The sequence below is a fragment of the Alligator sinensis genome, unplaced genomic scaffold, assembly GCF_000455745.1.
Source record: "Alligator sinensis unplaced genomic scaffold, ASM45574v1 scaffold745_1, whole genome shotgun sequence".
In the NCBI taxonomy this organism is placed as follows: Eukaryota; Metazoa; Chordata; order Crocodylia; family Alligatoridae; genus Alligator; species Alligator sinensis.
In genome coordinates, this window is record NW_005842119.1 from 165,343 (window position 1) to 182,547 (window position 17,205).

Genomic DNA, 17,205 nt, shown 5'->3' on the forward strand with positions numbered 1-17,205 from the left:
TGGGGGAGGGATGGTGGGCATGTGCCCCTCCTGGATTTGTGTATGGGGCGAGGGCAGACGCAGGCTGCCCACTGCGGGCTCAGGGCTCTCCGCCCTGCTGCCCTTGCCCAGGGAGTCGCGCACTGGTCACACATCCTCTGCCCATCCGGCAGCAGTGGTAGCAGCAAGTTGTACCTCCCACTGTTGGAGGGACACACAACCAGCATGCAGCTCCCGGGGCAAAGACAACAGGATGGAGAGCCCCGAGCCCGCAGTGGCCAGCTCACATCTGTCCTCATCCCACTCAGCTCCGGTTAGAAACGTCCCTGCGCTTAAAAACACTGGTGGTGGTGCTTCAACTGAAGCTCATTTTTAAGTGTTGGGATGCTGATCCCCTGGATGAGCCACCCACAACTCCATCTCACTCCCCTCCCCAGCCCCAGGGTCCCATTCACCACCGTGGCTGGGTAGAGCCCTCCAGTCCCAGCACTTACTCTACTTCCTCCCTCACTGCAGAGGACCTCTATCTGCCCTTCCCCATGCCCTTTCCCCCACACACCTTTTTCCCTCCACAGACTTACTTGCAGGGCACTGCTCTCCATGCAGCCCAGCTGCATTCCTGTAAATCTGGTATCAGCCAACATGCCTAGTGAATAACGGGCTATTGGTACAGCAAAGAAAATCTTTAATCGGTGCACCCTAAATAAATATATTGTAACAGAGAGCTTGGGGATACCTGTTACTTTAAGGACAGAAACTGCAGCTGAACTCAGACCAACTACCAGAGGAAAGGCATCAAAGAAACTCGGGTTGTGCGAAACAGCTGTGTTTTGATTTGGATTCAGCCATTTCAGAAGACAGCAATTCATTTTGGTGTTTCAGATCACAGTCCTGTTTCATTTCAGCCAAATCTGTTTTGAACGGGCTGCAAGCTTCGCAAAAGCCCTACTGCCCAGGCAGTAGGCAGTAGGCTGGGGGCTGCAGGGTCCCAGAGGGGAGCAGGACAGGGCCGCGAATGGTTCGTCCAGGGGAGGGTCAAGGGTCACTGCCCTCATGCAGGCAAAGAGACACCCACCTGGATCTCTGATCCCTGTCATGCCAGGTTGTGAGGCAGGGAAGCACTGCAGAGCAGCAAGCAAGCCTGCTGGTCCCTGCCACATGACTCAGCTCCACAAGGAACAGAGATCCATGCCAGGAATCTCCTTGCCACCACTGCCCGTCCTGAACTGCTCCAGCAACGCAGGGGTGCACAGGACAGGCAGCGGTGGCGAGGAGACCCCAGCGCGGAACTCTGCTCCCTGTGGAGCTGAATCACGCGGCAGGGCAGCAGCATACAGCTGTTTCTCTGTAAGCCCAGTTCCAAAACTGAAATTTTCCAAAACATTTCCGAAAAGTTTTGGATGTCTCGTTTCATTTCAGAGACGTTTCCAAAGGCTTCTGTTTCGATTAGGATTTGATGTTTCATGCATTGAAACGGCCCAAAACACCTCTGAAACAAAACGGCTGCCGAAATTTTGCATAGCCCTAAAATAAATTGTTGCCTAGGCAGGGAGTGCCCAGTGAGAGAAAAAGGCCACACCTGCGAATAGTCAGAAGAATTCTGTCTAAGGCGAGTTGGCTGCAGGGGAATAGGCAGCTTGAGGCAAGAGGCTATGACTGCCTATTGCAGAACTAGCTGCCAGGCAACAGGGCAGAGACTAGTTTGGGCAGCAAACAGTAAGTCATGTTGCCTAGTAACCAACCTTTAGGCCCTAAATCAGAAACCCCAGTGGGACTGGAGCACCACTTTACCGGAAGGGGCAGGGCTCAGGTAGCATATAAGCCTAGGGCCTGAGCCAGGTCAGGAAGTCTGCCTCAACGAACTGCAGAGTGAAGAGCTCCTGGCTGCAGACTACAGAAAGGGCCTCTGCAGACTCCTAGAATCCCCTAAGAATGCAAGTAAGGCATTGAAGGCTTGCTACCAGGGTGACCGAACCCAGGCAAGGGGAGGTTTGGCTGTTCTGATAGTAAGCTACTGTTGATGTTTGGCGCCAGCACAGGTTTGGTTTGTGTTACAGCCAGCGTGCTCGTTTTTAAGTTCAAGTTCATACCAGCAGTTTGGGACCATTATAAGTGAAAGGAAGTTCCAGCAATGCCCAGAGTAGGGCAGGGCCCACAGCAGCCTCAGCACCCAAAGCATGGTGGAGATAGGGCCAGAGGCCCAGGAGTAAAGTAACTAAGATAAGAGCTAGTGCCCAGAAGCTAGGTCCAACACAGTGGGCCTGGGCTAGAAGGCCCAGCTACAGAAATGGAATAGAGGCCAAGAAAGTTGAGACCCTAACAAGGGAGAGATGCCATAACACCTGTGAGGCATGGGCCTGAACGTAGAGGATGCTTGGAGGCCACAAACAGCCCTTAAAGCTACAGGTGCCCTGGGGAAGTAGGGCACAGGGGGAGATAGATGGGTTAGGAGGACCCACTTAGCTCAAAAGGGGCAAAACTGAGACATGGGGAGTCCAGGAAGGACCTGCTGGTATCCAGAAGAACTGAGGCTCATTTTAGGACCTTAAGCAGCCTCCCTTTTGATCAAACAAATGCATCAAGGCGTGGCAGGTGAGTGAGAAGGGGAGCGTAAGGGTTGCATGGTCACCAGGGGGCCCTGGAATCCAAACATTGTTATGTATATGAGGCCTCACATTCATGTGTAGGTGATCCAGTAGGGCTGTAACCTTTAGATCCATCTCATGGACCACAGACATTTCACTTAAGATCTACAACAGTAGGGAAGTTACAATCTCCTATATGAATAACCACTTGGTAGAGATCAGGTACTTCCAGAAGTTTTCACAAATATCTGCTGACAGAGAGGAACAATAAAATTCAGGAAACTTGGTGAGGTGATACTAGGAATGTATCTGTGTACATGTTATAAATTCCATCTGAAGTTGTGGAAAAATAAACTGCTTCACCAGATACAAAATCCATCATCTGCTAAAAAGGGCTGGATCACACCACTGCCAGACCAAGTAATATATTCATTGAACTTTAATGATAATCAATTCAAGTGTAAATACTGAGACAACCAACTGGGCAAAGTTATGAGAACCTGTTTTTCCTCAACCTTGCCTAGACAATTCCAATCTTCCCTCTTATCCCTCCACTGACCGGTCTCCTCCCCCCAGCACCACTGGTTCTCAACTCCACTAAACATTTACCTTTACGCTATGGACAGACATTACACTTGTGCCCAGAGAAATGTCTTTTTCAGGCGGGAGAAAAAGCCAGCCATTCCAGAAATGGGTCTTTGAAGAATATGCAGGGCTGGAGTTGAACCCTTAATCTCAAAATCATGCAGGTCTGCCCATACCCTTAATCTCAAAATCATCCCTTGTGTTTCTTGTCAGATTCTTGACCTAGTCCAGGGGTGCACTATATATATTACCCTCTGGTAATCCCTGTGGCTGGTGCAATTATTTTCTAAATGAAAAGGGTCTGAAAAGCAAAACTGAAAGTCCCATGGCTTTGCTATGCAACAATTCATTAATCTGTGACTACATCAGAAACGTGCTGAGGGCTTCCATCTGATCAGAGTGAATACCACTAGCTGCACCCCTCTACTTGGAAGGAAACTTTCACATGTTTCCAAGGGAACATGTCCCTCAATAAAGTGAGTCGTGCATCCCTAACCCACTTCAAGTTTTCTTCTTGCACCAAGACTTCATAAAATCAGTTTGTTTTTCAAATCAGTCCCAATCTTTCCCCAACCCCAATTCTCAATCCTAAAATCTCTCCCCACAACAGAAGCTTTAGTACCAATTTCTGCAGCACATAATTTTATTTCATTACTTTGCCCCCTGTCCTTTTCAACTAGCTCCTGCCCCTCTGCTTTCTAAATCATAGCATTTGACTCTTCCAAACTACCTGGGCACAGCAGAAAAGACATAGAAAGCAAATTCTCTTTCTTTCTATGCTCTCAGTTCAGGCACTTGGACAAAGAAAAGCACAGCCTGCACCAGCACAGAGCTGCAACTGGTGAGGAAGAATTTTCACTGAATTTTCAGTGAATTTTCACTGAAATGGCAAGTAGCACATTCCTCACATAAAGGCCACTGGTTATAAATGAGATTTATTTTTATCTTTTAACTATCCAAGTATAATATGATCTTAATTTTGTACTCTGTACCACAGTGGAACTACCCATTTCATCTGCTATTCTGTATGTCCAGCATTAAAGCTATTTTTTCTTTTTTCCTTTGATCTCATTTGTCTTAAAAGACTGCACTGCTTAAACTAAATCTATTTTGCAGTTGGCCCTTTACGTGAGGAATATGCTGCTTGCCACAAAGACAAGCCTCAGTAGTACAACGCAGAGAAATCCTCGCCCTTACATAGGATCTGCCCTATTTGAAATATTTCTGTATCCTATGTAATATGTTAAAATTCTGCAGAACCTAAACTTTCATTAAAAAAAAATCTAGTACTAATGATTCCAAAAATAACCTTTCAAATGTAAATAAAGTGCAGACATCATGAAATTAGATGTGTGTACTCCTCTGCCTATCATTAATCAATGGGGATGAATTCTATGTACACTTTTAAAAAAAGTTGGCATTAACTATTTCATTGCTAATTAGTGTAACAGGAACAAGAAATGCAAATAGAGAATTACTATAGGAAAAAAACACAAGAGAGAGGAGAAATAATGAAGGGGCAGAGAAGCAGCGTAAAGAAAGACAGAAATAAGCTCAGTCCTAAAATGGAACATATCTCCCCTGTAATGCTAAATGCAACTTGAAGGTAATGAACAAGTACTGCTAAATGAAGCTTTAATTACATTATATAGCAATTATACAATACTACCTTATTTACCCAAACACCAAATGAGTTTTTTTCCCCATCAGCATGAGGAAAAAGCCCCTTGTCTTACATTTGCATACAAGGAAACCTAATTAAATACACTGGCTATCATTAAACTGCTGCCAAAAGCAGCATGTCCTCAGTAATGGAAACCAGCTATGAAGTTGATTAAATGCAGCCAACATTAAGCATGACTATATTAGGCAAACATACTGAACCTGCCACCATTGTTTTTTTGGCGGGGGGTTTAATGCATCCCAGGCCAAATTAGCCAAAACTAATTCCAAATCCAAGAGTCCAAAACCATAAATGGCCCTACTACCAGCAAACATCCTCCACCCATACCTGGGGCTTCAGATGTTTCCAAATCCTTTGGCAGGCATCCTACTTGCAGGCCCAAGCCCAGAGGCTTGGGGTTCAGATGCCCCCGAGTTTTGCTTGCCCTTAGCCATAAGGCCCTCAGAGCAAGCTAGGGAGGAGGCTCCCATTTCCATAAAGCGGGCTTAAAGCCACTACACCTCGGCACGTACTAAACCACACCAAAAGAGCAGTTCTCCCCAGGGGCGCTTTCGGAAAACTGCCTTCATGGACACAGATACATGGTATTTCCCCTGCCAGGTTAAGAACAGATTGAATTTTATTAGCAAACATTAGGAATCATGAACCAAAAAGATGACAAAGCCATAAGGGAAATACAGTGTGCCCGAGTGAGGGACTAATATTAGAGGGATGGGGGTGAAGAGAGGAATGCAACTAGGTTACAGAAAATACAATGTTAACCAACTAAGAAGGGGGGGGGAGGTAGGGGTAGTGTTGTCACGCTGAGAGAGAAAGTAGTTAGATGCACACAAACCCATACAATGCTCTCTAATGGTGAAGGGGGGTAGACTGAAAAAGTTCTTCAGCCCATAGAGTCTTATCGCGGGGGTCCTCTTCAGGTGGAGTGGAGTGGTCCATTGTTGAAGATTCCTCTCGGAGTCCATCAGGTACAGAGGGGGATTCAGGTGGTCCCCTCTGGGTCCGGTCCGTGGTGGTCCATCTGGTGGGATCAGTATATTGGCGATGGCCCGTGAAGTGCTCAAAGTAGATGTCATGGGACCAATGGATGGTGTCAGACACCATGAGGCAGTACATCAGCTTGGCCTAGCGGTGGGAGATGTGGCAGGCACGCAGGACACTCTCGTTGCTGGGACCTAGGCTCCAAGCATTCCCACGATGAGCACATCAACTGTCACGTTGTAGCCATGGCCCCTCAGGGTGCTGGCCAGTGGGCATACTTCTCGAGCTTGTGAGCCCAGGTGTCGGTGAAGGCTTGGCGCAGGTTCTCAAAGGGGATAGTGACTACTACACTTGATCCGAGCCTTCAAGAGGCAGCATGCTGATGAGAACTTACTACAAGGATAAGTTAATGCAGCTCATCTGAACTGAACAATTTTTCCAACTACTTAATGCAACTCATCCAAATAAGATATGTTATAATGCCCATAGAATACAGTCCCTCCCAACCACCAACTCTTTTTCAAGACATGGTGAGCCACTACATTGAATACATTTCAACAACTTCTCAGTCCCACAGCTGAGCTACACTTTCCTTTCCCATTTCCAGTTATCCCTGTTTGTTCACCAGCCTTAAATGTCTCGGAAACATCAACAAACAGGGCCCCACATAGTTCACCCAGAATCCCTGTCACCCCCTCTCTCAACCTGCCACATATAATTAGTGTGACCCTGCGTCCCATGAGGTGGAGGCAGACCAGGTTGCCCTACACCTCATCTCCAACAATTCTTTAGTAACCTATCTTTAACAAAAAATTGGGTAATTTGTAGATCCTGTTAATATTCAAAAGGTGTGTGTTTAAGATATGTGTATTTCATAATGGAAATCCATGTAGTCTGTTTCTAAAGTTGTGCAGAATTACATAAATAGATACATTTCCAGCCTATATTTCCAATTTCTCTCTAGTTAAGAACCCCTTTTCTTCCAACAAATGTTTGGAAGAGCCAACTAAACAAGGTTATTGAAATAAAAGGAGTTCAGCAAGCAATCAGATGATGCCTCAAGGAGAGAAAAAGAATATTAAAAATCACAAGTAAGTTACAACATGGAATGATAACATTTACTCCATTTTTAAAGCTCAAGAGTCCTTTTCCTGCAAGAAGAAGAAAAATGATTCATCTTATGATAAAAAGTGACATTTTGCTGTGGAAAATAAGAAAAAAAACTGATAAGGACTTAGGAGAACTATTCAAAATCAGGTTGTTTAGATTAGATAGGTGCCTGTCAGCTGTTTAATGGATACAGGTAAAGTTAGCGTGATTATATTTAGGAGTCAGACAAAATTAAATGATATTTAAGATCAGTATCTCAAAGGGATTTTAAACAGACCTCTCTTCGTATAATTTTCCGCACAAATTCAGATTAGAGTTTTGTGCATGCTGTTAGGGTGACAGTATTTGGATCACGGGGAGTATTGGATTTGCAGCTGAATAAAAGACTATTACCTGTGGCCTAGCAAAGCTGCTAACCACAAGGCAGAATGGTATGTTAAAAGTAACACTGCAAGACGCTTAAGCAAGCGTTTTCCTAACAGTATAGTAGTGTTGTAAGATATATAGCTCACTGTGCAAAAAGAACAGAATGCAGACTACCAGCTATCGTTAGGAGATAAGGCAGAAGCAAGACCTTGGAGATGGTGAAGAAATCAGTAAGAGACCGCAAATGACTGAAAGAAGCAGGGGTCAGGATTTTAAGCATGCGCTCATAGCAAAAAGTCATACAAATAAGTGAAATGCATAGGTAATTCCATGCTAATTAAACAAACAGTAAACAGAGGCGGACCTTAAAATGGGATGGACTAAGGGTGGAACAAAGGTTAATGAGCATAAACCAAGGTGTATAAATATGGAAAGAACTAATGTTCGTGGCAGCTCCCCGGTTTGTTGGAGCTGGCCTGAAGCTGTCTCACTTTGAATAAGGCTGTTGACGATCAATGTGAGCAGGTGATGCGTGGTGGCATCAATCCATTGTCTCCCTAGTCGTTGGGTGTCACATGGAGTCGGGGTCTAACATCTTGGCGTAGTTGGCAGGATCAACACACATTCGGAGGGGAAATGATCATCCCATCCTACCAGGGTAAGGCCTAGCGGCATACTAGAATCTCTTGAGCCAGCACAGCTATTGTACCCCATCTTATAGCTTTCCCCAGTAGCATGGTAGTGGGTTCAGAGGCTTTTCCTCTGTGTGTGGGAGGTCCAGGGGACCTCAGGGATGTTACTGAGTTGGGTTAAATGGAATGGGGGTCCATTGCTGGGGCCCTAGGAGAGTCTGTCTAGCCTCACTTGGATTACAGTCCAAGGGTGAGCCGAAGGAATTTTAAGTGAAAAATCATGGAAGCAGACCTTCCGTAAAGCAGCTGCCCTCCAGGCATTGTCCTGGGATGTTCAAGTCTTATGGTTTGTGTGTCAATAAAAGGAAAAACTGTATCAGGAAAAGGATGATCTCATTTGTCAACTTAAAGAAGTTATATCCCAACAGCAACAGTTCAATCGCACTTCAGTGCTTGCTGTTGGGATAAAAGAAAGAAACTCAGAAGATTTGCAAAGCACCAAGCAAGAAATTGAGCGTCTCAAGTCTCTTATTGACAAAATGCAAGTGGAACGCGAGACTCTGGGGAATGCAGCTGATCCCCAGTGTCGCTGTTCTGAGCGGCAAAATGTTGTCCATGGTAACACCATCCGCCCACCTTTTTAGTCCACCCTCAACCTCCACACCTCTTCCCCCCAATCACTCAACAGAAGTGCACGCTGTTGAGCAAATTGTAACCCTAAATCCCCCCGGCGGTGTCCCCCAGGCTGTTTCCCCTGGGCTGATTTGTCAGACCGGTTTAGATCTGCCTGAAGGAACAACTTAGGTGCAGCAAGTTAAAATCACTATCCCTACCCCCATGGAACGAGAAGCATTGCGAGCCCAGTTGGGCCTCATTCCTTTGGAATGGAACGAATGGACCCAGTGGAACGAATGGACCCAGTGGCCGGTAAAAGCTGAAAGGAGCCTTGCTATGCTCCCAGGCCATGGTTTACCTGAAGTTCTACTTGGGCTGGTAAAGGGTGTCAGACCCGCCATTTTGGGAGATGGAGGGTGGCAGGCTTGAAAGACAACTACTGCCCGAGCACTTTTTGGGGTCTATACAGTGGATCAGGGCACTAGCTGAATGCATCCACTTCAAGAACAACACCCCCGGAATATAACTGAGCAAGTGCAGGCTTGGGTCCGAGTATGCGAAGATCCTTTGCCTCCGGAGCGGGCAGTGCCACCCATCTAATGTATGGATACAGCTATCCCAAAGCAGCTCCTCGGTTTGTTGGAGTTGGCCCGAAGCTGTCTCCATTTTGAATAAAGCTGTTGATGAGCAATGTGTGCAGGTGATGCGTGATGCATCGAACCGTTGTCTCCCTAGTCGTTAAGCATCGCATGAAGTCGGGGTCTAACACATGCAAGTTTCAGCACTAAAATTGTTTTTGGCTAAGAACTGTTTCACTGATTCTTCTAGGCCAAACAAAAGGGTAAGATATTTAAGAATCTATTTTGTTGTGGCAGCTTCTAAAACATCCGAATTCTCAGTTTCTTTGAAGGTCTAATTAAACAAAAGTTAACACCAAGAAATTTAACAAGCAGGCTTTTTATCTTTGGTCATAACTTTTATGTATTAATATTGCAATTTTAACATTCTTTTGTACATACTTATAAAATTATAATTAAGTTTACTTTACATTGAGATTGCAATCGATATATTTTACACACAGAGGAACTCTGCTTTAAGTACAAATCTTAGCATAGCACCAACAAGGAAGGTGCTAGGTTTCACAATAACAAGAACTGAAAATAGCCATTTAATTAACTTATGTAACTTGGTTAAACTAACAGTTTTGGCAGCATACATCCCAGCTATAGTTTACAAACAAAGAAAATAAGAGGCTTTGGGATGGCATAGTGAAATGGAAAGTGCAGCCTTTGCTTCCCACCCACAAAACAGCACCTTGGAAGTGTAGTACTTTAGCAGAGCATAATATTCTTACCATTCTTTTGAACAACTGACATGTTCCAGGGAGTAAGTTTAGTCAGGTTACTCAAACTGCAGTGTTTATATTAGGACCTCATAGCCCAGCGCCTTAAAACAGCTGTGAATTTACTTTACTGCTGATGAAGAAAAAATCTGTAAGCACACTTTGCTACCACACCCATGGGGCTTTAAAATGGCACACTTTATTTAAAGCCTATTTTCAATATGGCCTAAAACAGTACTGATTATCTTTCATTAAAAAATGAGGTAAATCATGCAGAGGTACATGCAGAACTAGAGCTGTTGTCCATTTGACTGTAATTATGAAAAAATATAAATGAAAAAGTTCTGTCTTTGTTAACAAAAGCTGTATTTCTTTCTGTAAGACTAGTATGTGTGGCTTTATTGTAATCTGATTTAATTCAAACTAATTGGTAACTAATTATCTAACACCTTTGTAAATGTTAATTCAAAAGTTTAACTAACCCAACTTACAATCAAGCAACAAATTTCAAAGATAAATCTTGTTTTGGACTTCTTTCTAATTCTCAAGCTGTCTTTTCAATTTTCCACTTTCCTTCTTAACAGAGAAACCAGATTTTGTTTTATAAGCAAATCAATTCAAATCATGTGGCTGAGTGTCTTTTCTGGATTCCAGGTACAGAATTAAATTAATTGTAAGCAGCTTACTACATTTTTTGGATTACCATTCAAGGCATCTAACTGCACTGGATAAGAAACCCAAGGTTTTGAATTCTGCTCCTAGAGGCTAAGTACCTAGAAGTTAGGCACTATAGCATCTACAACATAGGCATTTAGGTCTTTTCCTGGATTTAACCCTATTACAATCAACAAAGCCAGCCCTAGTTTATCTATGCCAGTGCATCAGTTTGGAGGACACAGTCTGAAGTTATAAACTTTACCTTTAGTAACATCTGTTTAATTATTTATAACATGATTACCTGTGACAGCATGAAAGAAGACTTGATGACTATTAAGTCTCTTTCAGTCCTATGTTCATAAGACAAGTCTATAAAATAATGAATGGCATATTATTCTCTCTTGTAATAAGAGCAAAGGACTATTCAATAAAATTGAAACACAGCACATTTAAAAGGTACACAACGCTGTAGTTTTTAAGCACCATGCTAATAGCCTATACTGTGGCATGCTTTAATGCAGTACTTCCCTAAAGCCAAAAGCCTGGCATGCTTCAAAGGAGAACCTGATAGTTACAGTAATAAGAACAGTTACAAAAATATGTTTTCTAAAAATCAAATAGATAAACCAAGTGATCTGAAAAGACATTGGTATTTATTCCCATTCTACCTGACTGGTATCAAGAAGAAACTTTCCCTGTGAACTGGTTAGTCCATAACTGTCAAGAACAGGGCTTCCTCTGAAACTGCTGGGTGCTATTGTCAAGCACAAATATTATACAAGAAAAAGTTGGCAAATCTACTAGTTTGATCCAGTTTGGCAAATCTTTGTGCTTAAATATTACTTCTCTCAATCAGTGTTGACAAGACATTGTGTATTCAATGTCATAATGTTACAAGGTCATCTGATTTTTATTAGGTCTTCCAGGGAAAGCAGGGCTGGCAAGGCCTGAATTACTACTGATATATTAATAACTCCATTGTCAAGCTTTTACCATTACACATAATAAAGAGAGAAACAGTGACAATCCCTGTTGTTTTCTGTTTTGCAAGCCACTTTCTCATTATGTAGAAGACTGAAGAATAATAAGATTTTCTTTTTTTATTCAACTTTTTCTTATTTTTCTCATAACTTTTTTGACTTGGAGTATCTCACTGGAATCTAGGAGCAAGAGAATCCAAAACCATTTTGACTGTAATTACTAATCACAGCATTACATTATTTTTTCCCATCCAGCCAAGAAATAAAGCTAACATACCAACACGTAGTTTAAACATGCCACTTTAGGTAAAATATGTTCAAATTCTAAGTAATGATTAACTCATTAAACTAATGTTGCAGGGGTGCATGTTATGACATACTTTCCAGCACCTGAAATGCTTAGCAAGCCACTTCAGAAGCTTCCAGAACCTTTATTAACTAACTAAACGATTCTTTGTATTCACTATTGGTGAACGTAATAAAAATTCCACTGCCCATCTCTCAAAGAACTAGCAGGTTATGACTCTGAAATGCTCTAAATCTTTCAAATCTACTCCCTAACAGAATATTCCAAACTACTTAAATTGTTATAAGTTAACTGTGTAAGTAGTAAACAGCCTTCACTATTTATCCCAAACCTATCCACAGGTCAACAAGAAATCTGGAAGGAAGGCAAGTCCACTAATGAGGCCTGGAGCAGCAAGAAACACCAGCTGCAGACATTTTGCTTCTCTCCCCAAGCTGTCACAGGGACAAGCACTAGCTGCAGGCAGGGCCTACCCACCCACCTCCAACCAGGAAAGGTTGCCTACCCCTGACCCAAAGGAAATGGATCTTTATCAGCTCTCCCTCCCATCCCAGAATTTCCAGATTGCTGAAAAAGGGACAGTCTCATACCAAACTCATACCAAACTTCCATTCTTCCTTTTGCACTTACCCTGTAGAACTCCACATTCTTGGCTTCACTGGAATCAAAGCAACAGACCTCATTCCTAAAACATTTTGCTTGTGCCCTAACATTCTGAATAGTAGCAATGAAACTAACCAAGCTGCTGTCAGTTTCATCCTGCTGCTAAATAAATACTATAACTGTCAATACTCAGTGAATCTTGATTTCTTTGCTGCATGGTAGTACAACTTCCATAGGAGGAACTCCGGATGTTCCCATCCAGAAGATCTTGGCGATTAGGGCGCTCCCTTGAGAAGTGAGAGATACAGGCTTAAATCCCCTCAGGCAGAGGAGGAACCTGAACATGGATTTTCCCATTGGTCTACCCAGCTCTACTACTCTATTTTATAACACTGGGCAGGTCCACCACAAGAGGATGCATTGGAGAAAGAAAATAAGCACTGCTGTGTTCTTTTGAAAAGCAGCTGTAAACAGCTCCCCTCAGAAAAGGATATGAACAACTAGTGGATAGAGGCATGCAAGCCCAAGAGGGGCTAGATTTCAGATTCAACCCTTTCCTTACAGTTTCCGTTCTGATTAGATGTAGGGATCTCTCTGCTCAGCATGTTGGCTGTGCTGGATCCCATACTGAGGCACTTAAGCTTCTCACAAATTGCATAACAGGCTGAGGCATCAAACAGATTCAGGGATTTTACTCCAGCAAATAGGCACCATTACTACTTCTGTAATTACTACTTAATTCCTAACAGAAAGGGGGTGGGGAGGTAAGAACTACATCCCAACTGCCTATCCTTCACGTACAAGAGCAGTGATTCTCAACCTTTTTAGAGATCCAAGGTACCCTTACAAAATACCAGCTCTTACCTTTTACTCATTTTTTCACTAAGGAAAATAATATAACAATTCTTCTGTTGCAAAGAACTCAGAAAGACCAGAACAGGTCAGAGTATTTTTGATACTATGGATTCCTATTTGAAATCTCTGGCTTTATCTTGTGAATCATATATGGGTTTGTTTGCACACGGAACAGTGCTAATATTGAGCAGCACCCTTAAAAGGATCTCACAGCACTATGCTAAAGGTTAAACAAGCAAACAACAGTAAAACTTTTGGGGGGGTGGGGTTTGGTCAGAATTTTACAGCTCTTCTTGTTTGAAAGTAGTGGTTTAAATTGGGTGAGCCATAATTATCTAAATAAAAAATCATTTTATCTACTGATAAACATGAGCAAACTCCTTTGTTTCTTGTAAAAAAAAGAAAAACAAAAACAAGATTGTGTTGTTATAAGTACTGATAAGAGAGCCTAGATAGATGGTTATGTCTCCCTTTTTTCCATGTACAATTTCAGTTTCTCTTTATAAAACAATCTGAGCATCTCTTTACTGAACGAGGATTCTGATGTACCTTGGTGGAAGGTACTACCAGTCAGACTGAAAAGTTAATTTCATCCACCAAATAACCTCCACTAAGCACCACCACTCCAATAAGATCATAGGAAAGTAGGAATGAAAGTGACCTCACAAGGCCATCTAATCCAGCCCCCTGCTCAAGGCAGGATGTCCTTGACTAAATCATCCATGCCAAGTGTCTAACCTACTCTTGGGGGTGTTGGTTGTAGCTGTGTTGGTCTAAGGCAGAGGTGGTCAAAATGCGATCTGTGGGCTGGATGCGGCCTGCCAGGCCATTCTATCTGGCCTGCGGGGCCCCCCCGCAAAATTAGAAAATTAATATTTATCTGACCCTGGCTGCCTGTCATGCGGCCCTCGATGGCTTGCCAAAACTCAATAAGTGGCCCTCCACCCGAAATAATTGCCCGCCCTTCGTCTAAAGACACAGGCAGACAAGGTTCTTTGGGAAAATGTGATATCTTTTATTAGATCAACTAAATAGGTGGAAAAATTGTTCTTTGCAAGCTTTTGGACACAAACATCCTTCTTCAGGCACACGCAACAGCAGACTCTGCCTATGCCTGGAGAAAATTTAACTTTTTAAGGACAGAAGAGATTCCACAACTTCTCTAGGTATCCTGTTCCAATGCCTGACCATCCTCACACTCAGTTCCTCCTAATCTCTAACCTAAATTTCCTTTTCTGCATCTTGAGGCCATTGCTCCTAGTCCTGTCTCCTATGGCTATAGAGAAACCTACTTCCATCTTCTCTACAATTGCCCTTGAGGTATTTGAAGACTGTTACCAAATTCCCCCTCAGTGTCCTCTTCCCCATACTAAATAACCCCAGCTCTTTCAGCTTTTCCTCACAAGTCATGCTTTCCTGTCACCAAATCATTTTTGCTGCCCTCCTCTGGACTCTTTCCAATCTGTCTACATCCTTCTTGAAGAATATAACCCAAAACTGAGCACAATACTCCAGGTGAGGCCTCAGCAGTACCAAACAGAGCAAAAGAATCACTTCCCTTGATCTGCAAGCAACGCTTCTGTTAACACAGCCCAATATTGTTCTGGCTTTTTTGCAAGAAGTGCATACTGTTGGCTCAGATTCAGGCTGCAACTCCCAGGTCCTTCTCTTCAGTGCTACTGCCAAACCAGACATTCCCCAGTCGGTATTTGTGCATGCAATTATTCTATCCCAAGTGCAGGACTTTGCCCTTTTCCTTGCTGAATCCCATCTGACTGACTGAGGACCATTTTTTCTCTGCAACTCCACTCAACATAGTGTCAAGCCTACCCTCAGTCCTTTCATCCAAATCATTAATAAGAGCAGTCTCAGGACAAACTCCTGGGGAACTGCTCTTGATACCTCCAACCAACCAGACATTGTACCATTGATGATGATCCAACCAGTCTTGTATCCACCTTCCAATACTTAGTGTAAGCTAAGCAGTCTGTATTTCCTTAGTTCAGGGGTGCAAGACACAGGTGATGGGCCAGATCAGGACTGCAGAGCCCTATCATCCAGTCCATGGTGCTGCCTGTGGGCCTTGGGGTAGACCCACACACCACTTGTGGTGCACACACTGGATCCAATATGAAGGGTCAGTCTGCAGGCCTGATACAACCTGTAGACCAAACTTGCACTATCCATCCAGCACACAAGAGTTTGATGCCAATGAAGCTTGTCAATGAAGATACTGTGGGAGACCATGTCAAAACCCTAGCTAAAGTCAAGGATATCACATCCACTGTTCTGCCCGCAGGGCCCGTTCACCTTGTGATAGTAGGAAATAAGGCTGGTCAGGTATGACTTGCTCTTAGGGAATCCAGTCTAACTGCCCCTGATTATCTTGTTCTTCTCTAGGAGCTTCTCAGTAGATTCCTTGAGGACCTGCTCCATGATCCATTCCACATATTGAGATCAGATTGACTGATCTGCAATTTCCCAGATCCTCCTTCCCTTTCTTGAAAGATGGGCACTACATTTGCTCTTTTCCAATCATCCATGACCTCACCCAACCCCCTCAAGTTTTCTAAGAGAATTTTTCTAAATTCTAATGGCTCTGAATTTACCTCAACCAATTTATCCGATGCCCTGGGATACAGCAGATCCAGCTCTGCTGACTTGAAGTCATCTTGCTTCTCTAAGTAATCCCTATCCCTGCTATCATTGGCTGTATACTGCCAAGAGTACACTGGCCTGTATTAACAGAAGTATCACTTAAAAATCACATGAAGTGATCCTTCCACTCTATTCAACCCAACTTTGAACAGACAACGTATAAAGCATTTCTTAGGTCTTGTCAATACTATTAGACAAAAAAGGACTATTCAACAATAAAAGAACACTTTTTTTTTTTTTTTTAATAGCTCCTGGCTCCCTCTGCCCCAAAAGAACCCTATCTTGCTGGAGCTTACAAAAACTATATGCTGCCCTGAGTTAATAAAGATAATGAAGTACCTTTATAGGGGAATTCTAGCCAATAGCATGCTAGGCCGTTGCACCACTTTCTCTCAACTAAACCAGCTGCCTTGCTAACTTGGGGTTGAACCTGTCCTGAAATCAAGCTCAGACATTTTTTTTTTTTTGGAACAAAAATGATGCCAGCTCCTTGAGCATATCTGCCATAAGTCTAAACAACTGGAATAGTTGCATTTGACTTTTGGGGGGAAGGGAGCTGGCATGAAAAGACAACTGCGTGACATCAGCCCCACTTGGTCTGGCATGCCCCCGCCACAACCGAGGGAGCAGCGCTGCCAAATCAGCATTGCCAAACCATGTATGGACAGCTGCAGCGGCAAACCAGCTTTCACTGGACACAGGCTGTTCAAAGACTGCCCCGGGAGGGGAAGCAGGCAGGGAGAGCGAAAAGGACAACGACGCCAGTGGACGGGGAGGCAGCGAAGAAGACGGCGACAGGATCCGCAGCAGCGGACGGACGGCGACGGCGACAAGAACGGGGAACAAACCGCGCTGTCCCCTGCATGTGCTCTGGCACGTGCTCGCCGCAACTCAGGGAGTCGTCGGGGTACAGGGCAGCACCCCGCGGTGACGGGCCCCTGCGCGTGGACCACTTGGCTTTGGAGAAGGCTTCAAACAAAAGGCAAGGGGGGCACGCGGGAAGCTGCCCAGCACCTCCTGCTCCACGAGCAAATCCCCCTGGAACCCGCCTCCTGCCCAGGGGCTCTGCCCGCGAGCGAGCGACGCCGCCTCGTTTTGTTTTCCCGTCTGCGCGGCCCGGGCAGGCGGCGGCTGCGGCCCAGGAAGGCGCGGGGGCAGCGCCGGGCCCGGCTCCGGTTCCCTCCCGGTACTCACAGCGTGACGGTCCTGTTGGGCAGCGCGGCGGGCGGCGGGGCCCGCGCCAGCTCCAGGCTGCTGCACACCACC

The 17,205-nt window shown here is 44.3% G+C and overlaps 1 protein-coding gene across 1 annotated transcript in view; it reads right to left on the minus strand.

Annotated features, from left to right (window-relative positions):
* ADGRA3 (adhesion G protein-coupled receptor A3) overlaps window positions 1-17,204 on the minus strand; it is a gene marked incomplete at its 5' end in the record, with an annotated part of 118,762 nt that extends 101,558 nt beyond the window's left edge. The window contains one exon of the mRNA XM_025205586.1: window positions 17,134-17,204. Within this exon, the coding sequence (XP_025061371.1) occupies window positions 17,134-17,204 (71 nt within the window). The remainder of the gene's footprint in view (window positions 1-17,133) is intronic.
* Window position 17,205: the final 1 nt, after the last annotated feature.